Below are 17919 nucleotides of genomic sequence, written 5' to 3'. Positions count from 1 at the left end.
CCATTGATGGTTCATTGGAAAAATAAGGTGGTAGTATGAATGAGTCTTGTTAGTTAATGGGCATCCTAAGAGAGTAACCCAAGCCCCCAAAGTTGAAACTTGAAACTAGTTTCTTTGGTGAAGTATGTTTACTATGGAATATGAGTCTTGGAGCCCACAGTGTAGACCAGTAAACCAAATGGAGTTTCTCAACTTCCAAATAGATCTCAGTCATATGGTAGATATAGTTGGGAAGAGACTTAACCATCGTTGTTGATATGCCTTGGAAGTTTTTAGATGAACTGGAAAGAATATGATTCTACTGTGTAAATGGTGTGGGTCTTTCTTATCCAAAAGAGTTCCAGATCTCTCATTGAGACCATTGAGAATCATTGGATTGGAAGTTGTACACATTCATTACGGTAAGTATGTGTGCAGCAGATCAGATTTAACCTTGGGTTATGGGGTACCCTTTTTCTCTTTTATCATTTCTATTCTTGCTACATATTTGAGGTTAAGTTTTTCCCCTTGATATTCAACACAGTGGTTAGTCTTGTAGTGTTTTATCAAACAGTCAACATTTATATGTTTCGATGCAACAACAAGACGTTATTTGTAACAAGTAGTTTTGTTGGTTGGTTAATCGGTTACATTTTATTCATGAAATGGGTTGGATTGGTATACTCTGGATATGGCAAAATCATTCTATTAGATCAAATAAGTACATTAAGTACCTAGACTCTTCAGACATTTTCTATGGAAATTGTTTCTTTAATTTGAAAACAGGGTGTCGTTGATTCCTATACTGAGATTGATGTTTCACAAGAATGATGTGATTCTTGTTTTTAGTGGTAAACATATCAGCTGTTCTTGTTCTTTGTTGTTATATGCAACTTGTCTCTATCTTTCTAAATGAAATTGCACTCTGGCAATGAAGAATTTATTTAGGCATCTTAATCTTTATTTACTCTTCCACGTCATGGAGGAGTTGCTTTCCTATTTGTAGAGGTGTTGGAACAGTTTAAGAGGTAATTTTTCCTGTAATTGTTTTGACAGGTCTATAGACCCAGTGAGTATAGCTGTGTCCTTGTTATCTGTGGTCCCGGAAATAATGGTGGTGATGGTCTCGTGGCTGCCAGACATTTATATCATTTTGGTTACAAGCCATTTATATGTTATCCAAAGCGCACAAACAAGCCGCTTTACTCTGGTTTGGTTACACAGGTATGCTTTGGATACCCATACCGTGACTGCCTCTTATTTCAGCTTCATACCTATGTCTTATGTGACATTTTATGTTGTAATGTTGTAGCTGGAATCATTATCAATACCATTCTTGTTGGCAGAAGACCTGCCTTCGAACTTATCAAATGATTTTGACATTATCATAGATGCAATGTTCGGTTTCTCTTTTCATGGTACTGTGCTTATTCTTCACCTTTTCGCTTTCATTGTTTACGCATGCCAACAAACCTTAATGCAAAGTTCTCAAAGCTTCTTTCAAAATATTGCCTCTTTCATTTATCAAATGTTGCTGTTTTCATTATGCTTGGATGATATAGAGAAGTTCCTCAAACGAAGCAGTTTGATATTCTATTTGATGGCTAGAAATAGCGTCATATGTGAAACAAATTCTTTTCAGTAACCATGGTTCTGATTATTGTTTTATAGATTGCAAATATCAAATTGAAGTTAGAAAAATTAGAGTGATGGTATAATACTTACCACAATTGTTTGAAACGCATGAGATACCGAATTGTTTTAAGAATCAGAATCTCGAAATCGTGGCTTGCTAGAAGATTCTTGTTTTTATAATCGCGTTCCGTACAAGGAGAATCATGGAAAACGAGATCCTACTTTATAGAATCGAGATTCAACCCAAATGGAGTAGAGATCCCTACATATACGGAATCGAGATATTAACAGCTTTAGAATCGAGTTTCTGACCTATTTGGAATCGATCCATATGGGATCGAGATTACTTCATTTATGGAATTGAGATTCCAATATCTTTGGAATCGAGTTTTTGATGCATTTGGAATCGAGGTTCATATCAGTTTGGAATCGAGTTTCGACCCACCTTGAGATTTGTAATTCTATGGGTGAGTTTCAACCCCTTTAGAATCAAGATTCGTATATCAATGACATCTCGTGCCTTAACAACTTAGAACCTCATCAAGCGTTTGAGATCAGAGGTTTGTAAGACCTGAAGAAGAGTTCCTTAGATTTGAAGCAGTGTAGAAAAAATCGAACTAGAACGGTTAAATGGACATGGGGCCAGAAGTAGTTACTTAATACTAATTAGTAAACCGGCCGGTTCAACCGGCCTAACAGGGCAAGTCCCAGGCGGTCAAAAAAGTATTAATTTTTTTTAATAAAATATGAAAAATATATTTAAAGCATGATTCAACGAAGCACATCCAAATGAAGTTGAAAATTAACAAAAAAAATTGATTTTAAAGAATTGATTGTGCTCAGGGGTATTTTTGAAATTTTCCAAAAAGATAGAAAAATGTAAAAATAAGTATTAATGGTCAAAAAAATTTCAATCTTTTCCAAAGTGATGAAAAACATTAAAAAATGTGTTACAAACAAAATCTCTTATTTTTTTGGGATTTTATATGATTTTTTTATTTGTTTTTAAAATACCCAGCCGGTTCAACAAAACCAGCTAAAACTGGAATGGGCGGTTAGAATTTGAACCGCCTGATTTTTCCTACACTGATTTGAAGTCAATGTATTGACTATTGAGCCTCAGACAAAGTATTAGAAGTATGTTCAATTAATAGACACTCGTAGTCCACTAGAGAATATCTACAAAAGATATAAATATTATACCAAATATTTTTAAAATGGGATTTTGATTTTATTATTATAGTTCAAAATAGGATTTTGTTTGTGCCATGGTTGGTTTGTGTTTTCAGTCCCATTTGAACGTAAAAATTGTTACCAATTATATTTTAAAAAAAGGCAACCAATCCTAGCTATTAGAAATGTTATCTGAGCCATTCCTAGCACTATTAGACACGTGACCAAATCGAACCTAAATCTCCCTTGTGCGGAGCACATATGAACCATGGGAGACAATCGTCTCCAGACCAGTTACCAAATAACTCAAATCAAAATTGATAAATATTTAAACCAATCCATAGGTCAGCAGGTTTGTGGACCTAGAATATAGTATTTGATTTTGTGGTATTACCAAATTAGATCGAGATTCTATGAGGGTGGAAATGAGATTCGATGTTTGATTAATTCATGATTTCTTGCATCTACGAACCATAGTACTTGATGTTTAGGAATCTGGATTCGAAAATTATCCAATTGAATATCACTATATGTGGAATCTAGGTTCAACAAGTGTAGACTCAAGATTCAATAATTGTATAATCGAGAATCAATTAACATTAGAAATGAGATTTTGCAAGTGTTGGAATCGATATTCATGACTTCACGAAAACAGATTCTATAACTTGTTGGAATCGCAAAATCGGAATGCAATCTTGAGTGAGAGATTACGGTAACTATGGCTTAATGTCACTATTTGATCTATACTTGTGGGTAGACCGTGGACCCAATGACAAACAAGGATTTACTTGCCAAGAGGAAGTTTAATAAGATCCCATGTATGGTTTTACTTCGCTGCTTGCATCCCTTCTTCTTTATGGCTTCCCTCCACTTAATATGTATTATAACCACTCAAAATGTCCTAGGTGAAGAATGAGAAAAGGAAGCAAGAAAAGAATAACATGGAGAGGATAAAGCAGTACAAGACACGAAACACTGAATCGGTTGCGGATTTTTCACTTTCCTTTGTGAATAGTGGTACGAGGAGAAGAAGAAGAATTATCTTCAAGGATTGACGGCAAGTTCTGGGAAGTTTCTTGGCCAGGCAATTTGAGTAATGGCTTTTGATTTGCTTGCTCTTGCTCTCTTGCCCTCCTGACCAGGTGAGTATTGGTGGTCACTCTATGACATCCCTCTAATGAGGATCTGGCTTAGATACCAGGAAATTTGGAGCGGGTTGGATGTTAGCAGGTGAATCAGATTTAGATACAAAGATATTTGCAGTTGGTTGAACTGGAAAGCTAGGGAGAGGCTCCCCGTCAAGGGTTCCTAAAATGCGTAATCCTTTGAAAAGTAAGATATATGCTCTAGAAATGTAACATTGTGAAACATAATGCCTTTTTTTCTTTGGATCATAGTATTTGTAGATCTTTTGAGTAGGAGAGTACCCTATAGAAGTGCATCGAACAAACATGGCTTTCAGCATCTCTCTAACTTTTTTCGCTAGATGGACAAAGCAAACACAACGAAAGGCTCTTTGATGGTCGACAGATGGTGGATGCCCCCTTAATTTTTCGTAAGGAAAAATATTAGTAAGAAGTAAACTAAGAAAACAATTTATGAGATATATATTGCAAAACATACAACATCATCATCATTGTCAAAGCCTTTTCCCAACTAATTGGAGTCGGCTACATGAATCCTGGTCAACCATTTTGCTCTATTAAGGGTCATACTGTTAGTGAGGCCACAAGTCCCCATATCTTTTCTCACTATTTCTAACCATGTCCTTTTGGGCCTACTTTGGTTTGTTGTGGAGTATGTGAACATGAAAGTTGTTGCTTTATCCCATTATTCTTTAATTAGTTCTTAAATGCATAAGATGAGAACTCACCTCCCCCATCACTACAAAGGAACAAGATTGGTCTACAAAATGATCTTGAACAAAATTTTTAAATTGTACAAATGTTTCAAATACTTTAGACTTTTCCTCGAGGAAATAAATCCAAGTATATCATGAAAAATCATCCACGAAGATCACATAATAATTAGTATGAGAAGAAGCATTTGGTGTAGGTCCCCGCACCTCAAAATAAATTAATTCAAAAGGTGGGGAAGCTTTTTTATCGAAATTGGAAAGGGATTTGGGAATGTTTACCCAACTGATAAGCATGGCATGAAAATAAATTCTGATTCTTAAACAATGATGAGATTAAACTCTCTGTACATGACCTACTAACTCATAACTGCAATGATCTAGAAGGTGCTGCCAAGCATTAGCATTTTTACTTTTCTGAGATAAAGAGACTAACGATGGGAGCTTCATCGGTTCATCATTCAAGACATATAGACATCCTTGTCAAATCCCCTTAGCAAACATTGTCTTAGATAATGGATCCTTCAAAAAAATAGAAGACTGACACAAACCTAATAACTTGAGTTAGAGTTTTAGCAAAGTAGAAGAGGGGGAAGTGTTGGAGCGATTTTGAGTTGAAATGTGCGAAGAACACAAAACAAACTCAAAAGAACTTCAACAATTACTCTGCTAGGGTATATCTATAAGCAGAGCTTTATTTTATTTCTGGGGATTGAGCAGTTCCAAGGTATTCGTAGACGCCTTGTGGATTACATCCACTATCTTATACAATAGAGAAGTGCAATACCTTTGTTTAATCAATCACATATGACTTTGTCAAGAGGAGAAATGTAATAGGAAAAAACTAGCAAGTCTTGTTGGCTATGCCTACTTGTACGAATTTGTTCATACAAATACAATGGTAAACACATCAATATCCCGGTCTGCCTATTATCTCCTTGTGATTGTATTTCTCATTCTATATCTCTTCCTTCCTTCACTCCTCTTTTTTTTTATTTCAGTGTCTTTGATGGAGCTATTTATAGCCATGGAACACTTCGATTAGTGGCTCTCGATTGTGTGCGGTAGTTGCGATGTAGTACGTGTTGTGTTCCTCGTGTCTTGCTTTGATGATGACACGTGATCTTACACATTTGTTTATGGATTCTGGAGTGTGTTTATCTCATCTTGAACGTGTGTTGTGTCATCTTTATCAAGCACGTCATTTTAGAAGGATGTAGCGTCTTCCTTCAGGAATGACTAGGGTGAAAGGTTTTATCCTTTCGACAAGTTTAGTATATGTAGTCTTCTAGAATGTGTTCATAACTCTTTGGACCTTTAGGCTTTAGAAGATCCGAGTATCAGGGGTATTTCGTCAATAATAATCATTGGGTAAATGGTTTATATATTGAAAAGTGTGAAATAGACTAGTAGAAGTTGTTTTCCATATCCACCAGAGCATTAGTGGTATGATAAGCAGATTCACTAGGGAGTCTCGTAATGGGTGCAAATTCACCAGAGAGTCTCGTAATAGGCAAATCAACGTTAATACACATTTTACATCTATATTCGAACTAGGGATCATATATTAGATGTCATCCCCAATACTTTATGAATGTACCAAAGCATCAACTCAAATTCATATGATTCCTACATAGGCAATTGATTCAGAAGTTTAGGGTGAAAAGAAAAGACATCGACATGGTCTTTATTGATATAGAGAAAGCTTATGATAGAGTACATTGAGATTTGATTTAGTGGGTGTTGGAAAAGAAATGAGTTGCAAGACACTACATCAACTTGGTGAGAGATATGTACAAAGGAGCGGTAACTAGTCTATGATCAACTAGTGGAGACGAGTGAGTTTTCTAGTGACAGTAGGTCTACATCAAGGGTCAGCATTGAGCCCATACCTCTATTTGTCTTAATTATGGACGAGGCACCTACAAGATGAGGTATTGTGGTGCATGTTGTTCGCCGAGGACAATTTTAATCGATGACACCCGAAACAATGTCAACATAAAGTTAGAATTTTGAAGGGATGCTCTAGAATCTAAAGGTTTTAAAATTAGCCGGTCTAAGACAAAGTATATGAAATGCAAATTTTGTAATAATAAGAGTAGAGATGAGATGGAATGCAAATTTTCGTAGGATTAGGACGTCGGAAGTAAAAGAAGCTTTGAAAAGGATGAAGATAAGAAAGGCTTTAGGACTAGATGATATCCCGATAGAGGTTTGGAAGTTGCATGGGGGAAATTGGCATTGACCGGCTGACGAAGTTGTTCAACAAGGTGTTGAGAACAAAGAAAATGCCAGACGAATGGAGGAAAAGTATTGTGGTACCTATTTACAAGAACAAAGGAAACATACAAAATTATGTGAATTATCGAAGGATCAAGCTTATGAGCCATACTATGAAGCTCTGGGAGAGAGTGATTGAGCAACGACTACGGCATGAAACGAGTGTATCTAAAAACCAATTTAGTTTTATCCCAGGAAGGTCAACAACTGAGGCTATTTCCCTACTTAGGCAACTGATTGAGAAGTTTAGGGTGAAGGGAAAAGACCTCCACATGGTCTTTATTGATCTAGAGAAAGCTTATGAAAGAGTACCTCGAGATTTGATTTGGCGGGTGTTAAAAAAGAAATGAATCTCCAAACACTATATTAATTTGCTAAGAGATATGTACGATAGAGCACTAACTGGTGCACGAGGAATTAGTGAAGAGACGAGTGAGTTTTCAGTGACAATAGGTCTACATCAAGGGTCAACATTGAGCCCGTACCTCTTTGTCTTAGTTATGGACGACTTAACTAGGCACCTACAGGATGAGGTACCGTGGTGCATGCTATTCATTTGCATATGACATAGTTTTGATCGATGACACCTGAAACAACGTCAATACAAAGTTAGAACTTTGGAGGAATGCTCTAGAATCCAAAGGTTTTAAAATTAGTCGGACTAAGACAGAGTATATAGAATGCAACTTTTGTAATAATAAGAGTTGAGATGAGGAAGTAGTTAAGATTGACGGCCAGGAAGTACAAAAAAGGCTGCACTTTCAATATCTTAGGTCTATAATCCAAGAAAATGGAGAGATTGAGGAAGATATCGCACACAGAATTTGAGCTAGTTGGGCAAGATGTGCGACTAGAATTTTATGTGATCCTTGTATACTAATAAAACTGAAGGGTAAGTTTTATAGGACAACTGTGAGACCAGTTTTACTCTATGGGGGAATGTTGGGCCGAAAAATAATATACCCATAAAATGAATGTAGTGGAGATGAGGATGTTGAGATGGATGAGTGGCAAGACAAGAAGGGATAGAATTCGAAATAAATCAATTCGAGAGAATTTAGGTGTGGCCCTAATATGCGATAATATAAGAGAGTAGACTTAGGTGTGCTGGCCATGTGTGGCGCCAACCAAGTACAACACCTGTTAGGAGGTGCAAGTTAGTTCAATTAGAAGGACTAAAAAGGTCAAAGGGTAGCCCAAAAGGATGTGGTTGGAAGTGGTATGAAAACAATATAGGAACTTATGGCCTCACTGAGGGTATAACCTTTAATAGAGCAGAATGGCAGACCAGGAATTGTGTAGCCGACCCCGATTAATTGGAAAAAGGCTATGATGATGATGAATAAGAACAACGACGAGAGCACACTTTCGATATCTTGAGTTGATAATCTAAGAAAATGGAGAGATTGAGGAAGATATCACATATAGAATTAGAGTTGGGTAAGCGAAGTGGAGATGTGCAAGTAGAGTTTTATGTGATTGCCGCATACCAATGAAGCTGAAGGGCAAGTTCTAAAGGACAACTGTGAGACCATCTTTACTTTTTATCGGGTGGAATGTTGACTGAGATGAAGATGTTGAGATGGATGAGTGGCAAGACAAGAAGGGATAGAATTTGAAATGAATACATTTAGGAGAATTTAGGTCTAACACCAATAGGCGATAAAATGAGAGAAAGTAGACATATGTGGTGCAGACCCAGTACAACACCTGTTGGGAGGTGCGAATTAATTCCAGTAGAAGGCTCAAAAAGGGGAAGGGGTAGGCCCAAAAAGACATGGTTGGAACTAGTGAGAAAGATATGGGGACCTATGACATCATTGAGGGTATGACCTTTAATAGATTAGAATGGCGGACCAAGATTCGTGTAGCTGACCCCCATCAGTTGGGAAAAGGCTTTGATGATAATGACTCATATCTTTTGATTTAATTTCAGAATACCCATGAAAGAAGACATTATCTTGAGTTGGAATAGTTGCAAATGAGTAGAATATTAAGTACTCCATCTTTTGTAAATTGGACTATTATGAAATACAATTATAGTGAACTTCTCTCAAAAAACATATCCCTTTCTAATTCTAAAGGGGAACTGTAAAAAGGTGCATGAACCATCACTTTTGGGCAGCTATGGTTGTTTGACTTTTATGCATTAATGTCTATCCAACATTGCCCTTTTATACTATATATCAAACATTATCCTGTCTTAGGAACTGTCTTGTGCTTGATCATGCAATTTATATTTACTTACTAGTGGAATCCATAGCATTCTTTGACTTCCTGAGTACCGATTCTCTTGCTAGATGCTGAACTTCTGTCACTTCGGTTACAAACACATGGCAAAATATTATCCAATTTTGATGCAATATACTTGGTTTGCTGTCTCATGCAGCTATTTGTTGACTATTTGCTATCCTTGTTGAATACTTTATTTGATATTGCCTGCTCTAACGCTGATTTTAAATATTTTGCAACTATAATTAATTATGCAGGAACACCAAGGCCACCTTTTGATGCGCTCATTCAGCGGTTGGTTGCTTTGCAAATCTCTGAAAATAATTATGAGGGGCGACCAGTAATTGCATCAGTCGATATCCCCAGTGGGTGGCATGTTGAAGATGGGAACATTGATGGAACAGGGATTAAACCTGACATGCTGGTTGGTTATTATTGAGAGCTCTGTTCTTTTGAGATGATTCAAACCAAGTTCAAAATAATGGATATAGTGGACCATACTGGGACTGGTCCATTTCTATCTCATAATGGCAGTGGCCTTTATTTCTGGAAAAACAGCAATAAATACAAAACTGGAAAAATGGATTAAAAATTGTAGAAAATATGAGGAAAGTAACTACCGATATACCGCCCAATATTTTAGTGCAATGGCTGATATGACCTTTATTCATACTCATTTCATCATGACAAGTATCCTAAAATCCAATACATTATGGAAACCATACTCACCATCCAATGAAATGATGCAAGAGAATGAAGATAGAGTAGGACCAACCATTGGGATCATGTCCTATTCAATTGGGTCCTCTCCCTCCATCACCATCCTTCATCATTCCATGATGACCCCAATGGACTATATTTTTCCATGGTCCACTGGATTAGATTATACTTTCCCTTATATCATTGATTGGATTCATAATCAGAAAAATCTTGCCATGTACTCTTTTCTTCCTTCTATGAAGCATGTTTAATGGTGGCTTCATATAAATCATTTATCTTTGCATATTTCTAGGTATCATTAACTGCTCCAAAGCTGTGTGCCAAAAAGTTTTGTGGTCCTCATCACTTTCTGGGTGGCAGATTCATCCCACCATCAATTGCAGATAAGTATATACTTCAGCTTCCACCATACCCTGGCACTTCCATGTGTGTTCGTATTGGGAAGCCCCCGGCAATTGACATTGCAGCACTAAGAGAGAACTATATATCACCAGAGTTTTTGGAGGGGGAGGTAAAGGGTGATCCGGTACAGCAGGTATGCCACTTCTAGAGAGTAAATGGACGTGCCATTGCTGCAATAGCACTGATTCACATTAAAAATGGAAATAGTTATTTGAAATAATATCCTATTTTTGATTCATCAAGTTAAGAAGATTTATGGGCATCTTTGACACTAGTTTTCTTTTAGCCTTTTAGATTTACTTTTATCCCAAGTTGGCAGTATAAGTTTATTATGGACCACTTGTTTTCTACTAGTGGCAATTTCAGAATGCACATGACTGTATAATTGCATTTTAATTCTTGTATGATAGCTTTTTTGTAGTTTGCTAAATGGTTTGAGGATGCTGTGGCTGCTAATGTCCACGAGCCAAATGCTATGGCCCTATCAACTGCTAACAAGAGTGGGAAACCGTATGCTCTTTCCCTGACTGAACTACTGTTTGGCCACAATCCTATGCTTCATGGTGTTCCCTGACATGTCGAGAAGTGTGTATTGGTTCAATTTGTTGGTTGTCTTTCAGAAGTATTAATTGTCACTGCATCTCATTATTAAGTTATATCTTTTGATAATTCCTAACCAGGTTTAAAGTCACTTATATTGATTGTTTTTTGCAGATCCTCACGGATGGTGTTGCTAAAAGGATTTGATGACCATGGTTTTGTGTGGTAAGAAAGAATTTATGAACTTTGGTCAATGTCAAATATTGTATTGCTTTAATTTGTAGAAGCATATTGCTAGTTCCACACTTGTCGTAAGGAATTTACTAAGATGTCCTAAGTCGATCCCCAAAGTAAAATATAATATTTTTTCCAGTAAAATATAAAATTTTTGTTCTACTAAAGTTGTTTCTTATGATATGTTTGGGTGATCAGGTACACAAATTATAGAAGTCGGAAGTCGCGAGAACTATTTGAGAATCCTCAAGCATCCCTTCTTTTCTTTTGGGAGCCTTTGAACCGCCAGGTCAGGCATGTGTTTCTTATATGTCTCGAATGCCATTTTTGTGGTTGAAAATCACCAGTCAGCTGATATGCATGCTTCTCATTCGTTTTAGGTGAAGCAGATCAAGTCCACAAGTCTGATAAACCATGAAGTTTATTAACAACCAATTAAAACAAGAAAAAACACTGAACCGTTAAGTTACTGAATAATTTGTCTTTTCTACTTAGAGATGGTAATCCATGAGCATTATTATGTGTGTTATGTGAGATATCCAGGTTCACTTGCATATTGCTATCATATGGAGAAAGATCAGAAATAGTTTGCTCAATGTGAATTTCAGACATGAAGTGCATATTTCATATGGCGTGTATGAGATTCTACCATCTAGGCGCCCTCCTTCTCTATACGTTTCTTTGATTGACAGATAATTATTATGAATCACGACCCATAGTTTGATTTATACATGTAGACACCCCATTTTAAATCTGGGAAATTCTGAACCCTTAGGATCACACTTAACCTAGTAAACCCAAATCCATAGTTCACATAGCCTACCATGTGATCCGGAACCAGTTTGCCTGCCAGGAACCCTGTTTTGACCTAGATTTCTGTAAATGCCCTATTTTACCAAAACAATTATTAAAAATAGTAAAAAAATCCGTTTTGACCCAAATTTTCTCTGAGAGCTTCACAAGAGGCGGAGGAACACAATTGAAAAGAAAAAACTCAAATTCGACAAGTTTTGGTTTGGGCGACACGGGGCGTGCCGCCCAGATCCGGGACCCTCAAACTTTGACTTTTTGACCGGGGATTTGCTTGTTACCCGTGCTTATCCTTCCCAACGAGTTTGGACCCCCATAAGACCTCTTTTCGTGGTCATTTGAGGGGATCGAGACTTCAGAGAGAGAAAACCCTAGAGATAGAGATTAAAACCAGAGAGAGAACGAGAGAAACCCTAGAGAAAACCCTAGCTTCCTGAGACTCTAACCCCAAAGCAAAAGAAAACTTATACCTAGGGCACAACCACCCTAGATCTACCCTTAGGGCACAACCACCCTAGATCTACCCATAGGGCACAGCCACCCTTCTTCAACCAGAGTCTTGCTGGTGAATATCCGAATTAGAGAGGCAAAAGATGATCGGTTCTGATACGGGCGAGCCCTAGAAAGCTCGGGAGTCCTGGGCCATCCGGCCCGATTCGGTATCATCTTCTCTTATATTTTATCTCTTTTGTTTTATTGTTCTTATTTCGGTACTTTAATTTTATTTTGCTTTGTTTTGGTTAATCCACTTAAAAATCGTATCTTGGATATTTTTGGATCATGCTGGCTCTGCCACAAATCTGAGGGTAGATCTGCTAGTTTCCGGGCAGATATGGCCTCAGATCTGAATACGATTTGTCCCACGCTCCTTACCATTTCATTTCCTTCATTTTTCATCATTTTAAGGTGACAGTTCTGAGAGATCTTCATTGTGAGATCTGTCTGATTTCGTATCATAAACAGTTTGGCGCCCATCGTGGGGCCTTTTCGAGCTTGATCCAAGCGCTAAAATATGGTTTTTATTCATCGCTTCTCACTGTTTTAGTCACAAAAAGTTCCAGAAGTCGGCAGTAACCAGATCCAGGTTTCGGTGCTACGAAACCCTGATTTTTCTTAGCCACACTCCTTGTGTCGCTCAAAATTCAAAAGTTTCAGAATCTTCTGATATTTTGCAGATCTGTTCCGGGGTCTATTTTGTGACTGTCCACGAAATTTCAGAGCAAAGTAATATTTTTAAAAAATACCAAAAAAATTATTTTACTGTTCTGTCTACGTTGTTCTGCCTTACTCTGTTTTAATTTATTTCATCATAAATATATTTTATTTCTACTTCTTCCAAGTTTAAAGTAGTCTTGTTTCATCAAGATTAACAAGGAAAAAATAACAAAATAACTTTTTTTTTTTTTTTGGGCGACACAAGGCATGCCGCCTAGGCGACACGGACCGTGCCACCCTGGACCAAGGCGGCACGTTCTCTGGTTCCCCCCGTTGCCCAATTCAGAATTTTTTGAAATTTTGCAGGCTGGGTCCTGGGTCTCTTTTGTGGCTGTTCACAAAATTTTAGAGCAAAATAAAATTTTTAAAAATACCAAAAAAATATTTTGCTTGATACAGGTTTGTTCTATCTGTTGTTCTTCTGTTTCACTTTGTTTTAATTTTATTTCATCAAAAAGTTTGATTTTTTTGCTTCTGCAAGTTTCTGTAGCCTTATTTCTTCAAGGGTAAAAAGAAAAAAATAAATAAAAATATTTTTTTTGGGGCTACACGGCCAGTGCCTATCATCGAGATCCCAGAAAATTCCTGGGACCCCATGTTCTAGGGACTTTTGGTCACTGTTGACCAAGTTTTGACTTAAAATAAAATTTTAAAAAATATAAAAAAAATATTTTGCTTCAGATAAGTCTGTCTTGCTCCTGACTTTTTCTTATTTATTTTAGTTTATTAATTTTGGCTGAAACCTTTTTTCCCTTCTTTCACCATGCTTATTCTAACTGTATTTCATCAAAGTTAAAAAAAGATAAAAATAAAAATAAAAATAAATAAATAAATATACATCAAGGGATGCTTGCACCCTCCTGAACCATGTCCCGTTCGAGTCACCCTCGACCGGGGCCACGCTCGACTTAGCACGGATTGTGCCTGGTCTCATTTTAACTTTACCTTCTTAGGGGTTGCTTACCCCTCCATTTATACTGTGCTTCGAGCGAGTTTCGCCTCGAAGCGTGCATCGCTGGACACGATCAGTGCCAAGCGCTTACTTATTGCCTTGCTTGTTTTACGTGCATTGTGTGCCTGACTTTATTTTTGATTGCGTACTTCTTTATACACTCCAGCACACCGGACCGGGATTGCCCAACAAACCAACAAACAAATATATCGAAAACCCCCAAAATCCGCGTTAACGGCGTGAGGGGAACCTAACATTGAGAGCCGAGGTGATTGGGATTCACGTAACTTTAACTGTGAGCGCCCCTCCGTAATCCTTTCCCTCAAAGCAACTCTGTGTATAGTAGGACCTGGCAAAATCCTATAACAGGCGGCCAGGACCTATGCGGGGGCCTATATCAGCCTAGCCGCATTTCAATAGTTAGGAACCCATTCTCAAGCCAAGCCTACTTATAGCACTATATCAGGTCAAACGTTTTCGTTTGCTTGCTTGCTTATTTCTGTTGGTTAATTTTAGATCTTAGACCGGACCCACTTTTCGTCCGAGCTGAATCCTCTGGGTCCAAGTCCAGGCTTGTACCCAGCCTAGCCCAGGTCCGAACCAGGTTCACACCTTGGTCCGAACTTAGGACCCATCTTAGTCCGAGCCGAAGGCTCGTTCCTAACTCATCCTTGATCCAGTCCAGGTCCACACCTGGTCTGATTACCAAAATTCTCTGGGTCCAAGTTCAGGCTTATGCCCAGCCTAGTCCAGGTCCGAACCAAGTTCACACCCAGGTCCGAACCTAGGCCCCCTTTTGGTCCTAGCCTAAGGCTCGTTTCTAGTTCAATCTTTATCCAGTCCGGGTCCACGTCCGGTCTGAGTTTCAAAACCCTCTAGGTCCAAGCCCAGGCTTGCACCCAACTCAGTCCAGGTCTGAACCAGGCTCACACCTCGGTCCGAACCTAGACCCACCCTTGGTTTGAGCCAAGACTCGTGCACCATCTAGTCTAGATCTTAGTCTAGGTTCTAGCATAGGTTTAAGCATAGAGTTGCCTCTAGAGCTAGACTAGCCTTACCCTAGTTCAGAGTCCGAGCCAGAACCCATTGAGTCTAGCAAGTCTAGGTTCCAGTCTAATCTTAGCCTAGGTCTTAGTTAGGGTTTTGCCCCTGGAGTTAGGATAGGTCGGCCTTAAATCGTCGAGTTTAGATCTTACCTAAGTCTAGATTCTAGAACCCTGCCAAAGAGAATCACCATGTCGGTTACTCAAAGCGACTATGATGATCACTCCACGGCCGACTCTAAGCCTAACCTGCCTAAACTTGGGGACCAGTATGCTGCAATCCCTTGGAATTATCAATAGACCTTAGGCCAATCCATTATCCAGCGCCGAGGTCTTCAATTAGAGACAGAGTCCCAAGCATCCACTCCTAATCCTGAAATTGGTGTGATCCAAAAGGCTGGTTCAGCCCAAAAGACTCTAAATAGTCAAGGGGTTTAACCTGGAGTTGACCTGCAAGGGGTCTTAGGCAACCAAAGTAGGAGTCGAGTGAGGGAAGAAATTCATACAGCATCTAATGCCAATTCCCACAACTCGAACCGAGATAACTCTGGGGTATAGTGGTCTCAGAACTAAGACCCACCTAGGTCTAGGGGATCCAACCCAACCTCGAGCCATTGTAGTATCGCTCATGATGTTCTTAACACTGTACAGAGCAGAGGCGTCAATCCAGACCAACCCTTAGTCTAAGTTGCCTTTAAAAGTCTGATTGACCTAGGTTACACTGTTCATTCTCCAGCTCATGGGTCACTGCCAAACCAACTTGGTGGTATAGGTCAACCCCTAGCACAACCGAGTCAGCCGATTCTTCAATCGCTCCTCTTAGTTCACCCGGTCCAACAAACTATGCCATTTCCGCAACCGGTGGCGACACCTACGAGTCAGTACGCCCCTCGGGCACAAATGTATCAAACTGTCCCGGTGACCGTGGCCCATCAACCTCCAGCCCATACAGGTCCACATCTACCCCAAATCTCAACTTACCAATCTACACTTGGGAACCCATCGACCGGTGGGCCTACTGTCACGTCAATTACTCAACAAGAAGCCACTTTAAAAGCGATGTAGGATATGCTTGTAAGAATGGGCATGCATGTATTCTACCCCCAAAGTCCTAACCTTCCCCTGGGATTTGTTGTCCCATAATTTAGGAATGAGTTTAATGGGAAGAGCAATCCAGATGCTCATGTCAACGCGTATCTCCTCTCCGTGAGAGCTTTGTGAGATAGGCCAAATCAACTGAAGGCCATATTTTTGTAAACATTGTCTGGCAAGGCTCTGAACTGACATCGAAGAATGATGTGTACTCAACCGGACATCACTCCAGACGAAATGTTCAATCTCTTCGTCTCTCACTACCATGGGTCGACGCTAAGATATCTCTCCCTGGGCGAGCTCAGTGCAATGAAGCAAAATCCAGGAGAATTCTTCGAGGATTTCATCTGTTGATTCCACGAGGCGGCAATTTGGGTTGTAGAATGCCCATTGACAAACCCAGCCAAAATCTCTATGGCCTTGGAGAATGCTGGTCCCGAATACAGGATCTTTTTCAGCCAAGGTCTTATTCTCCACTCCTTCGACTCCATGATCGAGCAGGTGGCGCGACATGAAAGGGCAAGAGGGACACCCCTTAACGTCAAGCCCGACAATAAACCAATAACGACTCCCCAAAATAAGATAAAAAACAATAACAAGGGGAAAGCTTCCGGTCAGGTTAATGAGATGGTCGTTAACGGACTGGCTCAAGGGTCAGCCACTCAGCACAACAATCAGAACCAAAGCCGAAGGGGTCAGCCTAGAGCCAACACTCGAAATAATAACCAAAGCCGAGAGGATAATTTCACTCCTCTCAAAGACCCATTGCTCTTGGCTAGAAACATGGTTTATCTCCCGCCACCAACTGAACCACCATTTCAAGTCACGGATGAGAGCAACTAGTGCAAATGGCATCAAAACCATGCCCATGACACCCAAAACTGCATGTACTTGAAACGGGTGATTCAAGGTTTTATCAATAGGGGGGACATCATTGTCACACCTAGAAATCAACCCGTCGAAGAGCTTAATCAAAAGATGCGTATCTTCACAAACTTTCTCCCTAAGAATATGGTCACAACAATCGAAAAACTGGGAGCTCAAGACAATGCAAAAGAGAACGTTGTCCTTCACATGATTGAGAGTGGAGACGAAGAAGATGATCCCAGCCAATTCATATTTGCTTGTGATCATCACTTTCGAACGCCCGAAGAAGATCTTTTGAGCCTTTTGAGAGGAAGCCCTACATCTCCGAATCTCGACAACCTGGCCAAATGGGATCAATATGGCAAAGATGATACGCTAGAAATCAATATGGTCAAGAGCAATGAAAAGGCGTCATCTTCCAAACAAGGGGCTAACACCCCAAAGTCTCCCATTACTCTTGCTAGGGCCGACCATATCGAGCTTCAGGCTGGCGAGGTTGATTCTCTAACCCGAAGAGGCCGAGTGTTCAAACCCATCCAATTAATGGCCGACACTCTTGACGAAAGGATGGGAACCACCTCAAAAACCAGACAACTGGCAGGGGTCGCGGATAATGAATCGAACAAAGAAATTCAAGGATCTGCAACCACCTACGATCTACTGGCTCATCTCAAGAAGATTCAAGCCTAGATCTCCATCTTGGAGCTACTCGCCAATTCACCAGCGCACGGGCTCAGATCGGAAAGGTCCTCGCCAAGACACATTCCGAGCAACACACAACCAAAAGACTTGTGCGGAATGATCAACCAACTAATGGCATCAATGCCAATTGTGTTCACGGACGATGACATCCCGGCTAGCTTCAACTGTTTTCATGTCCAACCCTTGCA

General features: G+C 39.4%; 1 protein-coding gene across 8 annotated transcripts in view; it reads left to right on the top strand.

The window, feature by feature from the left end:
- LOC18431048 (pyridoxin (pyrodoxamine) 5'-phosphate oxidase) overlaps positions 1-17919 on the top strand; it is a 33789-nt gene that overhangs the window by 1778 nt on the left and 14092 nt on the right. For 2 of the 8 annotated variants that reach the window (XR_016054628.1, XR_016054631.1), the window contains exons 4-10: positions 1036-1203; positions 1292-1397; positions 9412-9578; positions 10167-10409; positions 10698-10786; positions 10991-11041; positions 11249-11344. Coding sequence is in view for 4 of the 8 variants with exons in the window: in XM_006841181.4 (XP_006841244.3) it covers positions 1036-1203; positions 1292-1397; positions 9412-9578; positions 10167-10409; positions 10698-10786; positions 10991-11041; positions 11249-11339 (915 nt within the window). In the remaining 4 variants the exon portion in view is untranslated. Of the gene's footprint in view, positions 1-1035; positions 1204-1291; positions 1398-9411; positions 9579-10166; positions 10410-10697; positions 10862-10990; positions 11042-11248; positions 11345-17919 lie in introns of all 8 variants that reach the window. The other 6 variants (XM_006841181.4, XM_088865409.1, XR_016054629.1 and 3 more) reach the window with 5 other exon arrangements.

Source organism: Amborella trichopoda, chromosome 4 (assembly GCF_054954075.1).
Source record: "Amborella trichopoda isolate Santa Cruz 75 chromosome 4, AtrichopodaSantaCruz75HAP2 v2.0, whole genome shotgun sequence".
NCBI lineage: Eukaryota > Viridiplantae > Streptophyta > Magnoliopsida > Amborellales > Amborellaceae > Amborella > Amborella trichopoda.
Note: the sequence above shows the minus strand (reverse complement) of the source record. Positions and strands in the feature narration are given on the sequence as shown.